General features: G+C 48.0%; 1 protein-coding gene across 1 annotated transcript in view; it reads left to right on the forward strand.

The window, feature by feature from the left end:
- Positions 1-19,789, forward strand: part of pkp4 (plakophilin 4) — a 300,231-nt gene that overhangs the window by 229,836 nt on the left and 50,606 nt on the right. Inside the window, 2 exon segments of the mRNA XM_085986337.1 lie at positions 8,091-8,219; positions 13,650-13,863. Coding sequence (XP_085842463.1) covers positions 8,091-8,219; positions 13,650-13,863 — 343 coding nt within the window.

Raw genomic sequence — 19,789 nt, forward strand, 5'->3', positions numbered from 1 at the left:
CGAGTAATGATCAAAGCGAATTGCACTTCCTTCACTTAATCTCTCTCCTCTCCTCATAAAGCGAGAAAAAATAATAAATCATGCGTCCCGTCCCTTTCATGGGCTGACTGACTTGTCTAGAAAGAAAGGTAATTCAAAACACAACTTCTAACTGCAAAAACTGACCTCTTGCATATTAGCTTTCAACTCCAGGCCCAGGCCTGCACCTCATTAACACATCATACTCCTCTCTTCTCCCCAGCCCTCCTCTTCTTCCCCCCCCCCCCACCCCCACCCACACCCACACACTCAGTCCTGCTATCTGTGACTTTTTAAACTGTGAAATCACTTCATTTAAAAATAAATTTATTTATAACCCATTCCCAAATCCTTTCCATGAAAAAAGATCAGAAAATCTCAATGTGACAAATGAATTTGAATAAAATTAATTGAATATACCACTGTCTTTTAATTTTCATTTAATGTTGGTAATTCTTGGTGTCTCAGTCTTTGTGCAATGTAATATTGTTTAGTTTTGTTTATTTTATTTGATCACCCACTTGGTAACAGAAACTTGGTTGGGTGAAAAGTCTCATCAGCTTGGAACCTGAGCTCAGAAGGCTGTAAGGAAGCTTCTCTCTTTAGCAGGTATAGAATAAATCGCTTACTGGATCTATGTCTGAAAGATGAAATGAAGACTTCACCCAAATAGTGCTCAATATCTTAGGCACAATAGCAGCAAGGGCAAAGAGACTACATCAAAGGGCTGCTGCTTTTATTATGAACATAGGGGCAAGAGTATCCATTTAGCTCCTTGAGCCTGTTCTGCCATTCAATTAGATCATGGCTGATCTGTACCTCACTTTGATTTACCTGCCTTTGCTCCATATCCCTAGCTACCCTTATCTAACAGAAATCTATATCGGTCTTAAATTTCAACTGAACCAGCATCCACGGCCTTTTGGGGGAGAGAGAGTTCCAAATTTTCACTATCCTTTGTGTGAAAAGCTGCTTCCTGATTTCACTTCTGAATGATCTAGATCTAATGTTAAGATTATGCCCCTTTGTTCTGGATTCCCCACACGAGAAAATAACTTTTCTGTATCTTTCCTGTGAAATCCCTTTTATGATTTTAAACACCTCAATTAAATCCCCCTAAATTAACGCAAGGGAATACAAAGCAAATTTATGCAACCTATCGTCATAGAATCATAGAAATTTATGGCACAGAAGAAGGCCATTCGTCCCATCATGTCTGTGCCGGCTGAGAAAGAGCTATCCAGCCTAATCCCACTTTCCAGCTCTTGCTCTGTAGCCTTGTAGGTTACAGTATTTCAAGTGCATATCCAAGTACTTTTTAAATGTGATGAGAGTTTCAGCCTCTACCACCCTTTCAGGCAGTGAGTTCCAGACCCCCACCTTGCACTGGGTGAAAAAGTTCTCAACTCCCCTCTAATCCTTCTACCAATTACTTTAAATCTTTGCCCCATAATATGATTTTCCCATGTATAAAGGTCCAGGAACAGCACAATTGAAGCTGAAGCTCAATCTTACTACATTAGTGTTACCAGAGTTCAGAGTTCCAAATTTGATGCATTCCTCTGAGGCCAAAGAGTGAAGCTGAAGTACCAAAATCTCTCTCAAGCGAAAAGTACTCACTATTGGGCAGGAAATGCTTTTGTTTTAAAGAGAGATGCTATATTATAGAACTATTGCTTAGTGCAATGAAAAACGAAACACCAGAGTGCCTGCAAATCTCTTCACAGACCGTGTCATAGCACTCTAATAAAGACTTTGAAAACAGTGAGGGTGAACTTCTGCAGGGGTTCTCACTTGTCTGCCATAACTTCAGAGGAAGTGTCCTGGAAACCCTGCAGAAATTCACCCCCAGTGAATTTTGTGTCCAAAATGGGCAATTGTCCACATTGGTTTAAAAAGAAGTTATAGCAAGGAGGAGTCAAATGTTGCTGAGCTTGCATGTGAGAAATCAACTAGAAGAGAAACAGATGAAAGAGGCAGAAATTGATCATATCTATATATTTTATATATATCAAAAGAAAGCTGATGATCAGGGGAGTGTCATAGGTGTATTTACTTTTTGGTCACAAAAATTGTTCGGACAGTATACAAAAAACGTTCAAAAATCCGCTCATTAGCGGTTGACCAATCCTACCGCTCATTAGCGTTGAGTGACGTGATGGTTGACCAATCCTACAGTTCAGTGACCTGATGGTTGACAATTGGTGCGTCACGGGCGGGACCTAATCCTGCAGCCTCCCGAAACTTCGTCGCCATTTTTTCCCCTGCTTTTCCTCAACAGCGAGCGGGGCAGCTGCGTCGGCCCGCCGGAGCGGGAGGTGAGTTGGGGTCACTCGGGCCGGGCCTCACAACCGCTCGGCCCGAGACACAGAGCAGGGGAGCGGCAGCCATCAACCGCGCGACCCGAGACACACAGCGGGGGAGCAGCAGCGGCCGGCCGTCAACCGCGCGGCCCTCTAAACTGCCCTGGCAACGCCGGGTTCCCCCTGCTAGTCTCTTATAAAACTTGCTGAAAACTGCAGAGCCTGCACCAGAAATATAATAGAATGAATGCTGAGAGTTTAGACAATCTTCTAAAAACTCAATAAAAAAACAAACTTGAGCTTCAGTCTGTTGTCGGTCAGTAGTAAGACACAGACTGCAGGAGAACGGTACAACAGGTGTTACTCAACGTGGCTCACTCTGGAACTGAACTGTACAGATTACTACTCAGTGCTATATACAGGTGTGGTCACTGCCGGTACTACAGTATACATGAGCTGTAAAAAGTAGTTCCCCCCTTAAAGGTATATACATTACAATTCCTCCCCTTTTAGATTAACAGTACCATAACACTCATTTAACAATTAAATATCAAACTAATTACAATTAACACTTTTAACATGCAACATTAGCTGAAAATTGTACATTTATATATTCAGTCTTTGGGGAGGTTTTCTGATCCTTTCTGGATAGCGCCTTTCCCGAGTGTCTCGCTCTTGGTGCGGAGGCGATTCTGGCACCCTGTCGTCGGTTGGGTCATCAGCTTCCGATGCTACTGTTTCTGGGGTAGATGCGACCTGTACGTCGGGTTCCTCACCAGGTACGTATGGGCGAGGCATGGGGTTGACTTGTTCCTGTGACTAGGATCTGGTCAGCATGGCGTCTCACGATGCTCTCCCCAACGTCCACTGTGTACATTAGTGGGCCCTGCCGTGTGCATATCGTTCCTGGCTGCCATTTTTCTGTTCGGTAGTCGTGGGCCAAGACTGGTTGCCCTACACTGAAGCTCCTTGTTGGCTTCTCATGGATGTGCTGGAATTGCTTACTCTCAACATCTCTTCGTACGTTTGGTCTGAGCAAATCCAGGCGAGATCTTAACCTTTGGTTAAAGAACATCATGGCCGGGGCCTGGTTGGTGACTGCATGTGTCACATTCCGGTAGGCGAACAGGAAATTGTCCACCTTATGCTGCAGCGGAATGTTGTCATTGTACATAGCCTTTATTGCCGCCTTAAAGGTTTGTACGAACCTCTCAGCCAATCCATTTGTGGCTGGATGATACGGGGCGGATGTGTAATGCCTTACCCCATTCTTCTTCATGAACCTCCGGAACTCTTCGGACACCAACTGTGGTCCGTTATCGGAGCAAATCTGTTCTGGCAAGCCGTTCCTGGCAAAAATGGTCCGTAGGACTGCAATAGTTTTCTCCGTGGTGGTGGAGGACATTTTGATGACCTCGGGCCATTTCGAGTGCGCATCCACGGCTATTAAAAACATTGAGTCCATGAATGGACCAGCAAAATCAATATGCACCCGTTGCCATGGAGATGAGGGCCACTCCCATGGGTGTAGAGGGGCATGTGGTGGTGCATTTTGGACTTTCTGGCATCCTGAGCAGCTCTTGGTCAGGTCCTCGATTTGTTTATCGATTCCCTGGCAAGGCCTTTCATTTTTACCCCTCCCAGATGACCCTCATGAAGCTCATTGAGCACTCTATCCCTTAACTTGGGTGGAATTACCACTCGGGATCCACACATCAAGGTCCCCCGGCACACTGACAGCTGTTCTCTTCTTGTCGAGAATGCTGGCAACAGTGAGTCGCCATGTGCTGGCCATCCCTTCACCGTCAAATCATATACCCGAGACAGTGTCGGGTCATTTCGGGTCTCCTTTTCTATACGAGCGTTAGTTACCGGTAGGTATTCAACTATAGTCGAATGAAATATTTCGACGGGATCCACTGCTGGTGCTTCCTCCGCAGTAGGCAGTGGCAGGCGTGATAACCCATCAGCATTTCCATGCTGTTTCGTGCCCTTATATTCAATCTCATAGTGGTGCGCCCCTAGAAAGAGTGACCATCTTTGTAGTCGTTGCGCAGTCATCACCGGAACGCCCTTCTTCAGATTAAAAATGGAGACAAGAGGCTGGTGATCAGTCAGCAAGGTGAATTTCTGCCCGTGCAGATGGTGATTGAACTTTTTCACTCCCCACACTAGGCTGAGGGCTTCCCTGTCAATCTGGGCGTAGTTACGCTCGGCTGAGGTTAGTGATCGTGACTCAAAGGCTATTGGCCTCTCTGAGCCGTCGAGAATTTGTGCGACAGCACCGCTCCAATGCCGTAGGGTGACGCATCACATGCCAACCGAATTGGTAGTGCTGGGTTGAAATGGGCCAATACCTCTTTCGATGTGATTAGTGTTTTGCTCTTCTGGAAAGCTCGTTTACATTCGTCACTCCACTGCCATGGCACTCCAGTTTGCAGTAGGGTGTTCAGTGGGTGTAGTATTGTAGACAAATTTGGCAAGAAGTTATGGTAGTAGTTTACCAGCCCGAGGAACGACCTCAGTTGTGACACGTTTTCCGGTGCTGGAGCCTTGACTACTGCCTCAATCTTTTCTGGGGACTTATGTAACCCCTCTTTATCGATAACGTGGCCACAATACGAGATCTGTTTTCTAAAAAACTCGCATTTGGGGCGGTTAGCTCGGAGCCCATATTCCTTCAATCTAGTGAGCACCTGCTCCAGGTTGGCGAGGTGATCACTGTCATTTTCGCCCGTGACCAGGATGTCGTCCAAATAATACTGGGCCCCTGGGATCCCTTGCAGGACTTGTTCCATTGCCCTTTGCCAAATAGCCGGAGCTGATGCTACCCCCAAATACCAGCCGGTTGTATTGGTAGAGACCTTTATGGGTGTTGATTGTGAGGTATTTTTTTGATGATGCTTCTACCTCCATTTGCAGATACGCCTGGGCCAGATCAATCTTAGTGAAGCGTTTCCCTCCAGATAGCGAGGCGAAAATATCTTCAATCCGCGGAAGTGGATATTGCACGGTGTGAAGGACTGGGTTCACTGTTGCCTTAAAGTCCCCACAGATGCGAACCTTCCTTGGTTCCCCAGGCGTGCTGCACAATGACTTTTTCATCACCGGGACGATGGGTGTAGCCCACTCGCTCCAGTCTACCTTGGACAGTACTCCTGAACGTTCCAAACTCTCCAGCTCTGCTTCGACGGCTGGGCGGATCTGGCCTTAAAAAAAAAAAAATTGGGGGCTTGCGTTTTCTTCGATTTTAATTGTTGCTGTCATGCCTTTTCGTGTTCCGAGTCCTTGCTGGAACACTTCTTGCGCGTCGGTTAGGATCTTTGACAGTCGCCCAGGTGTGATGTCGTCATCCTTTTTGGCAGCCATTTGTATGGAATGCAAATCCAGCTGTATTTTCCGGATCCATTCACGTCCCAGTAATGATGGTCCTCCATCTTGCAATACATACAGGTCTAGTTTTGGTGTTTCCTTACTGTTATATATAACGGTCACCCTTATTTTTCCTTTGGGGTAGACTTTTTGCCCCGTGTGCATCTTCAAAATAATTTTTGTGTCTCTCAAGGGTATGTGTGAGAATAGCCGCTCGTAGCCCCGTCGGTTTATGACTGCTAGGGCTGATCCTGTGTCCAATTCCATTTTTACCTGGACTCCTGCTATCTTGAGAGTGACCCAAATGGTTCGGTGATCCTCCGTTTTGATCACACGTAGTTTCAGACAACTCAGCTCCCTGCTTTTGGAGTCAGCATCACTCTTTTGTTCGTCTGCACTATTCTCCGTCACCTTATGTACCTTCTTGTACTTTTCTTTTGGAGATTTCTTATTGCTGGTTTTCTTTCCCGACCTGCAGACTCGTGCTATGTGTCCTACTTTTCCACACTGTCTGCACACTTTGTCTTTGAACCAGCAATCATTGTGGTCGTGTGTTGTTCTGCCGCAGCGATAGCACTTCTCTGTTCCGTATGACATTTCGTTTGTGCCATATTCTTGCGGTCTCTGTTGTATCTCTGCAGCGCCCCGTGCTGCTGCTTCATATGATACCGCAATGCTGAAAGCCTTGTCCAACGTAAGGTCCTTTTTCAGATAAAAGCCGTTTCTGGGTTCCTTCACTTTGAAGCCCACACGCAAACTTGTCCCTTAAGGTATCTGCCAGTCCCGTTCCAAACTGGCAGTGTTTCGATAGTTTGCACAGTTCTGTTAAATCTTCAGCATTGCTTTCATCCTAATGCTGGTTCCGTTTGTGAAACTTGAATCTTTCTGCTATCGGCAGCGGTGTGGGGTTTAAATGTTCCTGTAGTATCGTCACTATGTCTCTCAAACTCTTTTCCACTGGCTTCGCTGGGGTTACTAGATTTCGTAATAAGCCATACGTCTTTGCACCCATTAAATTTAACAATACCGGTGCTTGTCATCTGACACCTCATTTGCCTTGCAGTATACCTCTATTCGTTCGACATATGTAGTCCAATCTTCAACTTCATTGTCAAATGCGGTGATACTGCCACTCTTCGGCATTTTGGGTGTGGTTTAAAATGGCGTCTCGCACGCTTTCCTTCCTCCCCCGCTGCTGCCAACGCCGCTCTCGGCGGTCCTCGTGGCAATGGCGGCGCCCTGTAGGTTTTGCGCGCTTCTCCTGCACTGCTGCCAACGCCTCTCTCGGCGGTCCTCGTGGCAATGGTGGCGCCCTGTAGGTTTTGCGCGCTTCTCCTGCGCTGCTGCCAACGCTGCTCTCGGCGGTCCTCGTGGCAATGGCGGCGCCTCGCGGGTTTCTGCGCGTCTCTCTCCCTCTCCCTCTCCTCGACGCTGCTCGGCCCCTGAACACCGGCTGCGCCCTGTGCGCTCTGCCCTCCCTCTCTCCCGTCGACGCTGCTTGGCCCTTTGCTGTGCCGCTCGGTCGGGCTCTAGCCCGCCGCTGTCCGGGAAGGGTCTGCGCACTACCTGTTGCCAGCCCGTTTCGCTGGACCACCGTGACTGGAAAGCCAAGCCTGGCTCTCAACAGCCTCCCCCGCAATTCTCGAGTCTCTGCTGGATGACTGGGCGGTTGCCCGTGGTCGACGCCCATGTCTCTGGCCTTGACCTCCAATCTACTGGTCTCCAGGAACGAATCCCTGGGAGGTGATGCAGAGTTGCAGGTAGGATCGAATTTGCCTCGTCGCCAATGTTGTGTCCGTCAGTAGTAAGACACAGACTGCAGGAGAACGGTACAACAGGTGTTACTCAACGTGGCTCACTCTGGAACTGAACTGTACAGATTACTACTCAGTGCTATATACAGGTGTGGTCACTGCCGGTACTACAGTTTACATGAGCTGTAAAAAGTAGATCCCCCCCTTAAAGGTGTATATACATTACACAGTCATGCTATTCCTGTATCTTTATAATTGAGCAAATCATATGGGGACCTTCTCTGACAACAGGACAATTAAAAAGTGATTCCCCAATCAAAATTGAAGAAGTTTCTACAGTGCATGAGGGATGCCTGAATGACCAAGAACTAAGATTTTCTGTAGATAGACACACAATTTGCCTAGAACAAGTAGATCATTATTAAAGACTGTATCCTCTAATTACAAAATAAAACCCAAAATTTAAAATTTTTTAAAGTCCTATCGAACACTGAAGAATGGGAAAGCTGATTGTATTTTGCTGGAATGGCATGATTAGATTTCATTTTAGATGCTCTAACTGGTTGGTTTAAAGTATGAAAATGCTTAACCAAGAAATTTGCTAATGAGGGATTTTCTCAATTCATTTTTTTAACTCAGGGAGTTTGCTTGGCGTGACCCAGAGTTGCCAGAAGTGATTCATATGCTCCAACACCAGTTTCCATCAGTTCAGGCCAATGCAGCAGCCTACTTACAGCACCTTTGTTTTGGAGATAACAAAGTGAAAACAGAGGTATGGTGGATGTGTACAGCATTTCTAGTTTATTTCTGAGGAAAGCTATAGAAGAGTACAAAAGTATGCTCTACAAATTGAGATGTATGATGTTCGAATTGCAAAAAGTCACATTTCTGCTAACCACATTGAAACCTGTGATGCAAGAGCAGTCAGCTTGAAATATGTATGTGGTTCGATGCTGCAGTTCATGATGTGAAATCATTGATTTCACTAGTAAATTGTTCTAAAATTTCAACTACCCAGTGTAAATTGAGAATCTTCCTGATGCATGCCTTTCTATCCCTACTTAACTTTGCAGTGTTGATTATCTGGTCCACTCTTGCATTGGCATAAGAAAAATTTAACTGTGTCTGAGAGAATTAATTTCTTTGCCAGTTAATTTCCCATGTCAAGCAGGTGCACAACAACTACTTCCATTCAGTTAAGTTTTAACATATAAAATATCCCAAGAAGGTGTTTGGAAAAAGGATATAGATTCAGGAAAGCAAAGTTTAGGAGGAGTGACCAAATGGTTGATTAAAGGGATAGATTTGAAGGAGGTTTTCCATGCCACAGTGCTGAAACAGCCATAATCAAAGTCACAAATACCCTCTGACTGATTGTGGTGCACTATGCCTTCTTGTCCTCAACCTCCTTACAGCCTTTGATACAGTTGACTACACTATCCTCTCCAATACTTCTCCATTGTCCAGCTGAGTAGGAATACCTTTGCTTCATTCCACTCTTGCCTACCCAATCATAGCCAGAGCATCTGTAGCAATGGCTTCTCTTCCCACCCCAGCACCGTTACTTCTGGAATCTACTAAGGATCTATCCTTGGCCCCCTCCTTTTCTTCATCTACATACTGCCCTTCAGCGACGTCACCTGAAGACATGGTGTCAGGTTCCATGCAGACTCGGACGACACCCAGTTCTACCTGTCCCCCTCCTCTCGACCCCTCCACTGCCTGTGTGTTGTTAGCCTGCTTGTCCAACATCCAGTTCTGATGAGCTGCAGTTTCCTCGATGTAGGAGGATTGCAGAGCTTTGATCTGATCTGTTGATTATGGGATTGCTTACCAATCTGTAGTGTGCTGCTTCTGCTGTTCTGCATACATGTAATCCAGGTTGACACATCATTTTGAGATGCACTTGGTGCTGCTCTTCACTCCTCGTTGAATTAAGGTTTGTCATCTGGCTGATGGTGTTGGTGGAGTGAGGAATATGCAGGTTGCAGATTGTGATGTAATACAATGCTGCTGCTGCTTCTTATCACCTACAGCACCTCACAGATGCCTAGTTTTGAGCTGCTCGATCTGTTAATGTATCCCATGTAGCATGGTGGTAATGCCACATGATATGCTGGAAGTTGTCTTAAGTTTGAAGACCAGACTTAGTCTCCACAAGGACACTCTGGTGGTAAGGACACAGAGTTTGTGGCAGATGCCAAAGATGGTAGCTTTGTTCTTTCCAGTGTTGGTGATGCCCTTGATAATTAAACTTCAGGATCAGTTTCAATTTGTTCTGACATCCATCCAAGGAGGGGTACATAGCATGAGGGGAATTGACCATCAGCCTTAGCTAGAGCAGGAAAGTTGAGTAAGGAGGATTTCCTGACTGGCTTATAGTGTCTTCCTTCCCTGCTGGTTTCGTTGGAGGACTTTGAACTTTGTACTTTGAAAAAGATTTCTCAACAAGGTTGCATAAATGTGTTAATTGTACTCTACTGTTCCTATTAATAGGAGACAGCTGCATGTGGGTGGAAAAATTATGGATATTCACTGATATTTTCAGTCATGTGAAATGCCAGTAATAGAGACTGATAACATGGAGCATAGAATGTTTTTAGGCACTTGGACAGCACATAGTGTATTGTTTTGAAGATTTTTTTGAAGATCAGGTTGGATTATACCCTGAATGATACAGGGAAGAAGCAGTACTGAAAGTACAGTTAATCAGATTTCTTCATTCGCTTCTGCTGGAAGTAGCCCATTAGTTTTGTGATTTCATTAGAGTCCTCATTACTCTCAAAATGCTAGGAGCAGAGACACCCAACAAACACGCTTTGTGTGTATTCCTGTGAACCTTATGTGTGAGATGACCAAAACTGACTTTATTAAAAACATAACAGAAAATGCTGGAAAAACTCAGCAGGCCAGGGCAGCATCCGTGGAGAGAGAAACAGTCAATGTTTCAGGTCGATGACCTTTCGTCAGAACTGGAAAAAAGCAGGAAATGGAAAGCAGGTTTAGGGGCTGGGAAAAGGGGGAGGGGATGAAAGAACAAACGGGAAGGTCAGTGATGGGATAGAAAGCAGGAGAGATTAAGAGACATTGAGATATTCAAGGTGAGAGGAGGTGGTAATGGGACAGATTAAGGAACAAAGGATGGCTCTAGATGGGGTGTGAATTGCGCTGGCAGAATGAAGGACAGCTGTCATGTGGGAGGGAAGAAGAAAAAAGGGGGCCAAACAAAAGTTGTGTATTTTTAAAAAAAAAAAAAAACATGTGATAGGGGCCGAGGTTATGATTTGAAATTGTTGAACTCTATGTTGAGTCCAGAGGGCTGTTGAGTACTTAATCAAAAGATGAGCTGCTGTTCCTCGAGCTTACGCTGAGCTTCCATGGAACAGTGCAAGAGGCAGAGAACAGTGAGGTCTGAGTGGGAATGGAGCGGAGAATTAAAGTGACAGGCCACCGGGAGCTCGGGGTCCCCCTTACGGACTGAACGGAGGTGTTCCGCAAAGCGGTCACCCAATGTAGAGGAGACCACATAGTGAGCAGCGAATACAGTATACTAGATTGCAGGAAGTACAAGTAAATCACTGTTTCACCTGGAAGGGGTGTTTGGGGCCCTGGACAGTGGGAAGGGGTGAGGTGTAAGGGCATGTGTTGCATCTCCTGCGCTTGCACGGGAAGGTGCCGGGCAAAGGGGAAGGGGTGCTGGGGGTGGTTGAGGAGTGGACTAGGGTGTCTTGGAGGGAGCGGTCCCTACGGAATGCTGAAAGGGGAGGGGAGGGGAAGATGCGTTTGGTGGTGGAATCACGCTGGACGTGGCGGAAATGGCGTAGGATGATCCGTTGAATGTGGAGGCTGGTGGAGTGAAAGATGAGGACAAGGGGAACTCTATCGTGGTTCCGGGAGGGAGGGGCAGGGGTGAGGGCAGAAGTGCGGGAGATAGAACGGACACGGTCGAGGGCCGTGTCAACCACAGTAGAGGGGAATCCTCGGTTGAGGAAAAAGGAAGATATGTCGGAAGCACTGGTATGGAAGGTGGCATAGTCGGAGCAGATGCAGCAGAGACCGAGAAACTGGGAGAATGAAATAGAGTCCTTACAGGAGGCGGGGTGGGAGGAAGTGTAGTCCAGGTAGCTGTGGAGTCAGTGGGCTTGTAGTGAATGTTAGTCAATAATCTGTCCCCAGAGATGGCGATGGAGAATGTGGGCAAGCTAAAAAAAATTATGTTCACCCACTGCAAATCAAAGTAATGTTTATATTAAGCAGGGACCAGGAGATTTGTAAATTAAAGCCTGAAGACAAACATTAAAACAGTATTCATCAATTGTATGAAAGAACTTTGGTACTTACAGCTGAGGAAGTAAGTAGCAATCAATGCTCCAATTTATGATCCTTGGAACAGAGCTTCTACCCCGATCTTAATGTTTTTTTCATAACAGCAGCAGAGCTGATGAGTTACGAATGTTTCCATAAGCTACTGTGAAGTTGTTTGAGCTATTGCATTCTTACAATAAAAGCCCAAGTGTAGCTAGTTTTTATGTGATTTTTAAAGAACTATTCATCAAGGCAATCCATTGAGCTATCATCATCATATCTATATAATAATATTGCCAAGTGAATTGAGGCAAAAAATGAGCTGTATTTAAACAGCACAGACATAATCATAGCTCTAATTACCTCAGTATTTCAAATCACTGGCTATAACTTTAATACAATTACAAAGCCAGATTTTGTTTTGCCTCCATTCATTTTGCACAAGCATTAAGAATAGATATTTTTCACACTTTTTAATGTGTGAACTGGTTGATGTTGGTATTGAAAGCATTTACTTGTTGGCTGTTGCAAAGTTTTTTTTTTTGGAACAACTAGCATTTCTGCTTCCCATGTTTTGAGATATTGAGCAGAAGTTGTCTTTATAAAATGTAAAGCCAAATAAAATATTTGCATACTTTACTATACAGTAATAGGAGCTGGTGCAAAGTTGCTCTGATGCATCTCCCTGTATTGCCCTCTAGGTATGCGGATGGTCAACTGAGTACATTTTAATAGACTAATTGAGGAATGGAATTCAGCTTTGAAATTGAAGTATTTAATTTATACCAGTAAAATTACTATTTTAGCAGTATTACAGCTTTTAGTATATAAAAAATACTTGTAAACATTGTAATTGAAGTTGCTTAATTGGAATACCTGTGGATGCTCAATACTCATTCATCAAACTGTCCCCAAGCCTACTTAAATCATAAGTGCGATTAATTATGTAAATGTTAATTTTGCAATGATGCCTGATTTTAAAAACACAAAATACATAATGTTGATGCAGCATTTAATGATTTTGGACAGAAGTTCATGTACAAGTTTCTGATATCGGTCATGGTATGGGCAGGGGAAGGTGCTGTCACCGACTAAAAGCTAGTGTTTCCCTACAAAGAGGGTAAAGGAAAAAATAAGTTTCTTTAAACTGCTTTTACTGACCTTCTGGTGGCCAATTAGTGTTGCATTGGAAAAAGCCTAGAAACAGATGACCTGTGAATGGGAGAGCAACCATTAAAAGCGGGGAATGGGATATTGCGGGAATCAACTGGAAAATGTGTGGAAATACCATGAGGGCAATTTTTAACTTCAGCCCCTAGCGGGTGCCCGTTGGAGAGGCCACTTGGTTTTCATTCCATTGATTTCAAAATCGGGCAGGCTCTAAAACAGGCAGGTGATCTGCTCCGCCAGGTTGCTGCCCAGCCGGCAAAGTTCAGAATTACTCCCATATGTGGAATAATGCAATTTGTATGCTGGATTGTTAATATGGATGACACATTATTTTGGGGTTCAGGGAGAAATTTGAATGTTATATTTTGCCTGTGTTTTTTCACCTCCCTCAATAGATATCAATAACCTGAGGAGAATTTGACAGCACAAATTGTATGTGGTCTTTTGGAAGTACAGTTGTGGTCTGTCTTCCATATTTTGTGTCTTCATTGTCATGTGATTGCACACAAATCTATTGAGTGAAAAGCTGCTGCTAGCAGGGCAAGGGTTAAACTTCACCTGCATTCAGTTAGAGCTGTCAATTCAAGAGAACTGTACCTTTGGTGTTTGTAGGATTAATTATGCATTTTTTTTAAATTGTACATTATAGCAGAAAATCAATTTTCTATATACAGTAATAAACTTAAGATGAGTATTCTTAGTAATATATGTTGCTTATTTGCCCAAGGTGTGCATATTGGGTGGAATTAAGCACTTAGTTGATCTTCTCGATCATAAAGTCCTCGAAGTACAGAAAAATGCATGTGGTGCACTTCGGAACCTAGTTTACGGAAGAACAACTGATGAGAATAAAATAGCCGTAAAGAATACTGGTGGAATCCCAGCCTTATTGCGTTTGTTACGAAAAACTGTGGATGCAGAAATGAGAGAGCTCATTACTGGTGAGTGTTGACATTAAAGCTTATTTGACTATTAATAAACTGTGACCAAGGAACTGACCAGTAATCTTATTTATAAAGTGATTTTGCCCCAGCTGAGATTCTCACTCCTTGCAGACAGAGGCTCAAACCTGGGTCCTTCCTGATCTATGTATAGCTCTGTACCACAGCATATAGTCCATCTGGTCACTCGCCATCTGAAGGTGGCTCTAGATCAATACTTAATATTAAAAAAAGGCAATTTGTACGGATTGTATAGTAATGTGGGCAATAAGGGTACTTTAATTGTAGTTGTGAAGTAGACTTGTTGACTGCTGTGGCGATGTCTATGGCTCAAAGTTCCACCCTCCAAAACAAAGGTCTGGCAGCATCATTGAAGAAATTAGTATAAATCAATTTAATTATTTTACTGACTTCTGTTTTTTTTCCTATTTGTGTTTGTGTGCTTCATTGCAATAAGATACTGATTGTGACAAATGATGTAATTTTTAAAAAACTACCTTCACCCTCATTTAATGTACCCATGTAATTATACAGTAGAAGTAATTCATTAAAATGTAGGGAATAAATAGAAAAAATAGTTTCAAGTTGGATGTTGCTTGTGCTGCTGTACAGATTTAGAATCATGGGATAATAGATATTTACAGTGAAGAGGAGCCCTTTCAATTCATTGCTAGCTCTTCAATGAGGGTTAACTAGTCCCATTTCCCTGTTTTTTCCTGTATTAATTTATGTTCTTACTCTTCAAATACTTAACTAATTCCTCTTCAACTTTTAAGTCTTGATTTTTCTGAGGTTCCACATGAACCTTTCTGATGGGGGGGGGTGGGTACAGCTCAGAAAATTGAATTCCTGACTTTGCATGTTCTATTTGAAGTGCACCCAATTACCCAACGTGGGATTTTTGGGGGCATGAATGAGGTTGCACTATAGGCGTGGACAAACCTCAAATAAATGGTCTCTTTGGGGGAAAATAAGGTCCCATGCTGAATTTTATGACTTCAAGTGTGGCTTCACTGCTCAATGTGCTCTTTACCCATATAACATGGGCGCATGACCAGGAAATGTGTCTGGCCTGCTTTGTATTGTCTCTTGCTGTTGTTTGATTGAATGCTGAAGTCTGCATTTTTAACAGTAAGCATTTCTCTACTTGTATGTTTAACATCTTGCCTACTTTTATTTCCTTCTGCAATTTTGCCTTTTTGTTGAAGCCTTCAACTTGCTATGACAGACGTTCCTGGAGTCTTGGCAACTACTGCGCAGTACAGGTAGTAGTTAACTAGGTTGGGAGGACAGGAGTCCCCTTTGGTGTTCCCACAGTGCTGCATCAGGGGGACTAATTAAGGAAGCTACAGCATCTTCATGTCCAGGCATTTCAGGTGGCGTATTCACTACCTTTAATCAAGGACCAGTGTTTACAGCCCATGACACTGCTACTTGGTTTGTCACAGGAGATTTCCCTCTGTGCTTTTGCTGCATTTTCTTATAACTGAACACTCTTCCTGTCATCACACGTCCTGTGTAATGATTTTGCCGTGACTTGCAATAGTTGAAAATATCTGAAATAACACCTTGCGTTACTTTTGATGGGTAACGCTGTAACACCTGCTTGCATTACAGTTATACTTAACTTTCATTGCCTTTCAGTTCTCCCATATAGGTAGCATAAGTCCATCTGACATTTTATTTTTCAACCTATTTTATTTTTCAACCTTTTTAACTGGTAAGTTTTGTTTTTATTTTCATCTGTTTCTTATTTTACATTTTATGTATGCTGCACTGCTCTGTAGCCTTGTTGATGTTGCCTTTGGCACTCTGCTAGTTCCTGTATCCTCTCCCTGCTTTTGTTACTGTCCTTGGATCTACTCCACTCCTGTCCAGCACCCTGCTGCTCTTTGCCCAGCTCACGTCAGGCGCCCCAGTGGCCATTTAACTTTTTTAACCCTTGTCTTGGCCTTAGCCCACTGCTGCTGCCCCTACTCTTCCGTCCTGTTTGCATCCAGCACACCACTGCCAATACTAGCTGATAAGACAAAAATTGAATCTGGGCAGAGTGCAATCTGAGTGTGAGGGGGGAGAAAGACTGAAGGCAGAAGTCTGAGCGAGACCAGCAGAGATGATGATGATTTTCTGACTCGGTGTGAGCAATGTCACAGGAAATCTGCTAGTAACAGAATTTCACATCAAGTTTGAGAGTGACATACTTAAGTCCAAAACTAGACTCCAACTTAAATAAAGCCAATTATATAGGTACTAGCTGGAGTGCCCGGCGGTGCCGAGGCTTTTAATAAGGGGATGTTGTTGGAAGAGAGAGAGCGCGCGACTGGGGGGGAAGAGAGAGAGAGAGAGAGCGACTGGGGGGGAAGAGAGAGAGAGCGACTGGGGGGGAAGAGAGAGAGAGAGCGACTGGGGGGGAATAGAGAGAGAGAGCGACTGGGGGGGAAGAGAGAGAGAGCGACGGGGGGAAGAGAGAGAGAGCGACTGGGGGGGGAAGAGAGAGAGAGCGACTGGGGGGGGAAAGAGAGAGAGCGACGGGGGGGGAAGAGAGAGAGAGCGACTGGGGGGGAAGAGAGAGAGAGCGACTGGGGGGGAAGAGAGAGAGCGACTGGGGGGGAAGAGAGAGAGCGACTGGGGGGGAAGAGAGAGAGAGCGACTGGGGGGGAAGAGAGAGAGCGACTGGGGGGAAGAGAGAGAGAGCGACTGGGGGGAAGAGAGAGAGCGACTGGGGGGGAAGAGAGAGAGCGACTGGGGGGAAGAGAGAGAGAGCGACTGGGGGGAAGAGAGAGAGAGCGACTGGGGGGGAAGAGAGAGCGACTGGGGGGAAGAGAGAGAGCGACTGGGGGGGAAGAGAGAGAGCGACTGGGGGGAAGAGAGAGCGACTGGGGGGGAAGAGAGAGAGCGACTGGGGGGGAAGAGAGAGAGCGACTGGGGGGAAGAGAGAGAGAGAGCGACTGGGGGGGAAGAGAGAGAGAGAGCGACTGGGGGGGAAGAGAGAGAGAGAGCGACTGGGGGGGAAGAGAGAGAGAGACTGGGGGGGGAAGAGAGAGAGAGAGACTGGGGGGGGAAGAGAGAGAGAGAGACTGGGGGGGGAAGAGAGAGAGAGCGACTGGGGGGGGGGAAGAGAGAGAGAGCGACTGGGGGGGAAGAGAGAGAGCGACTGGGGGGAAGAGAGAGAGCGACTGGGGGGGAAGAGAGAGAGCGACTGGGGGGGAAGAGAGAGAGAGCGACTGGGGGGGGGAAGAGAGAGAGAGAGACTGGGGGGGAAGAGAGAGAGAGCGACTGGGGGGGGAAGAGAGAGAGAGCGACTGGGGGGGAAGAGAGAGAGAGCGACTGGGGGGGAAGAGAGAGAGCGACTGGGGGGGGAAGAGAGAGAGAGCGACTGGGGGGGAAGAGAGAGAGAGCGACTGGGGGGGGAAGAGAGAGAGAGCGACTGGGGGGAAGAGAGAGAGAGCGACTGGGGGGAAGAGAGAGAGAGCGACTGGGGGGAAGAGAGAGAGAGCGACTGGGGGGGAAGAGAGAGAGCGACTGGGGGGGAAGAGAGAGAGCGACTGGGGGGGAAGAGAGAGAGCGACTGGGGGGAAGAGAGAGAGCGACTGGGGGGAAGAGAGAGAGCGACTGGGGGGGAAGAGAGAGAGCGACTGGGGGGGAAGAGAGAGAGAGAGCGACTGGGGGGGAAGAGAGAGAGAGAGCGACTGGGGGGGAAGAGAGAGAGAGAGCGACTGGGGGGAAGAGAGAGAGAGACTGGGGGGGAAGAGAGAGAGAGAGACTGGGGGGGGGAAGAGAGAGAGAGCGACTGGGGGGGAAGAGAGAGAGAGCGACTGGGGGGGAAGAGAGAGAGAGCGACTGGGGGGGGGAAGAGAGAGAGAGCGACTGGGGGGGAAGAGAGAGCGACTGGGGGGGGAAGAGAGAGAGCGACTGGGGGGGAAGAGAGAGAGAGCGACTGGGGGGGGAAGAGAGAGAGAGAGACTGGGGGGGAAGAGAGAGAGAGCGACTGGGGGGGAAGAGAGAGAGAGCGACTGGGGGGGGAAGAGAGAGAGAGCGACTGGGGGGGAAGAGAGAGAGAGCGACTGGGGGGGGAAGAGAGAGAGAGAGCAACTGAGGGGGAAGAGAGAGAGCGACTGGGGGGGAAGAGAGAGAGAGAGCGACTGGGGGGGAAGAGAGAGAGCGACTGGGGGGGGAAGAGAGAGAGAGAGACTGGGGGGGAAGAGAGAGAGAGCGACTGGGGGGGGAAGAGAGAGAGAGCGACTGGGGGGGAAGAGAGAGAGAGCGACTGGGGGGGAAGAGAGAGAGAGCGACTGGGGGGGAAGAGAGAGAGAGCGACTGGGGGGGAAGAGAGAGAGCGACTGGGGGGGAAGAGAGAGAGAGCGACTGGGGGGGAAGAGAGAGAGAGAGCAACTGAGGGGAAGAGAGAGAGAGAGCGACTGGGGGGGGAAGAGAGAGAGCGACTGGGGGGAAGAGAGAGAGAGAGAGAGAGAGCGACTGAGGGGGAAGAGAGAGAGAGAGAGAGAGAGCGACTGGGGGGGGGGGGGGGGAGAGAGCGACCGGGGGGAGAGAGCGAGCGACTGGGGGGGAAGAGAGAGAGAGAGCGCGACTGGGGGGGGAGAGAGAGAGAGCGCGACTGGGGGGAGAGAGAGCGCGACTGGGGGAAGAGAGAGAGAGAGAGCGACTGGGGAAGAGAGAGAGAGCGACTGGGGAAGAGAGAGAGCGACTGGGGGGGAAGAGAACGAGCGACGGGGGGGGTAAGATAGCGAGCGACGGGGGGCGGGGGAGAGCGAGCGACTGGGGGGGAAGAGAGCGAGCGACTGGGGGGGAAGAGAGCGAGCGACTGGGGGGGGAAGAGAGCGAGCGACTGGGGGGAAGAGAGCGAGCGACTGGGGGGGGAAGAGAGCGCGCGACTTGGGGGGAAGAGAGCGACGAGGGGGGGGAAGAGAGCGACGAGGGGGGGAAGAGAGCGACGAGGGGGGGAAGAGAGAGCGACGAGGGGGGGAAGAGAGCGACGAGGGGGGGAAGATGAGAGCGACGAGGGGGGGGGAAGAGAGCGACGAGGGGGGGAAGAGAGAGCGACGAGGGGGGGGAAGAGAGCGACGAGGGGGGGGAGAGAGAGCGACGAGGGGGGGAAGAGAGCGACGAGGGGGAAGAGAGAGCGACGAGGGGGGGAAGAGAGAGCGACGAGGGGGGGGAAGAGAGCGACGAGGGGGGGAAGAGAGCGACGAGGGGGGGAAGAGAGCGACGAGGGGGGGAAGAGAGAGCGACGAGGGGGGAAGAGAGAGCGACGAGGGGGGGGAAGAGAGAGCGACGAGGGGGGGGGGAAGAGAGAGCGACGGGGGGGGAAGAGAGAGCGACGAGGGGGGGAAGAGAGAGCGACGGGGGGGGGAAGAGAGCGACGGGGGGGGAAGAGAGAGCGACGAGGGGGGGAAGAGAGAGCGACGAGGGGGGGAAGAGAGAGCGACGAGGGGGGGGAAAGAGAGAGCGACGAGGGGGGGGAAAGAGAGAGCGACGAGGGGGGGGAAGAGAGAGAGCGACGGGGGGGGGGAAAGAGCGAGCGAGCGACGGGGGGGGAAGGTGGTCCGATGGACCCCTGCGAAGGAAGGAAGAAGGTAAGCTCTCCCTCCCTGTCCCACCCCCTCACCCTCTCTCTCCCTCCCCGTCTCTCTCCCTGCTTTACTCTCTCTCCCTCCCCCTCTCCTCACCCCCTCTCTCTCCCTCTCCCTCCCTCACCCACTCCTCTCCCTCTCTCCCTCCTTGCCCCCCCCCTCCTCTCTCCCTCCCAGCCCCTCTCCTCACGCACCCTCTCCCTCCTCCTCTCCCTCTCCTCCCTCCCTATTTCTCTCTCTCTCTGACGTCTGTCTGTTGACTGTTCCCTCTGCTACTCCAGGCCCCGCCGTCCGCCCGCTCTCCGGGGCAAGGTAAGAGCCGTGCTCCGGCCCCA

Source organism: Somniosus microcephalus, chromosome 4 (genome assembly GCF_052327205.1).
Source record: "Somniosus microcephalus isolate GS21.2 chromosome 4, FLI_Smic_1.0, whole genome shotgun sequence".
NCBI lineage: Eukaryota > Metazoa > Chordata > Chondrichthyes > Squaliformes > Somniosidae > Somniosus > Somniosus microcephalus.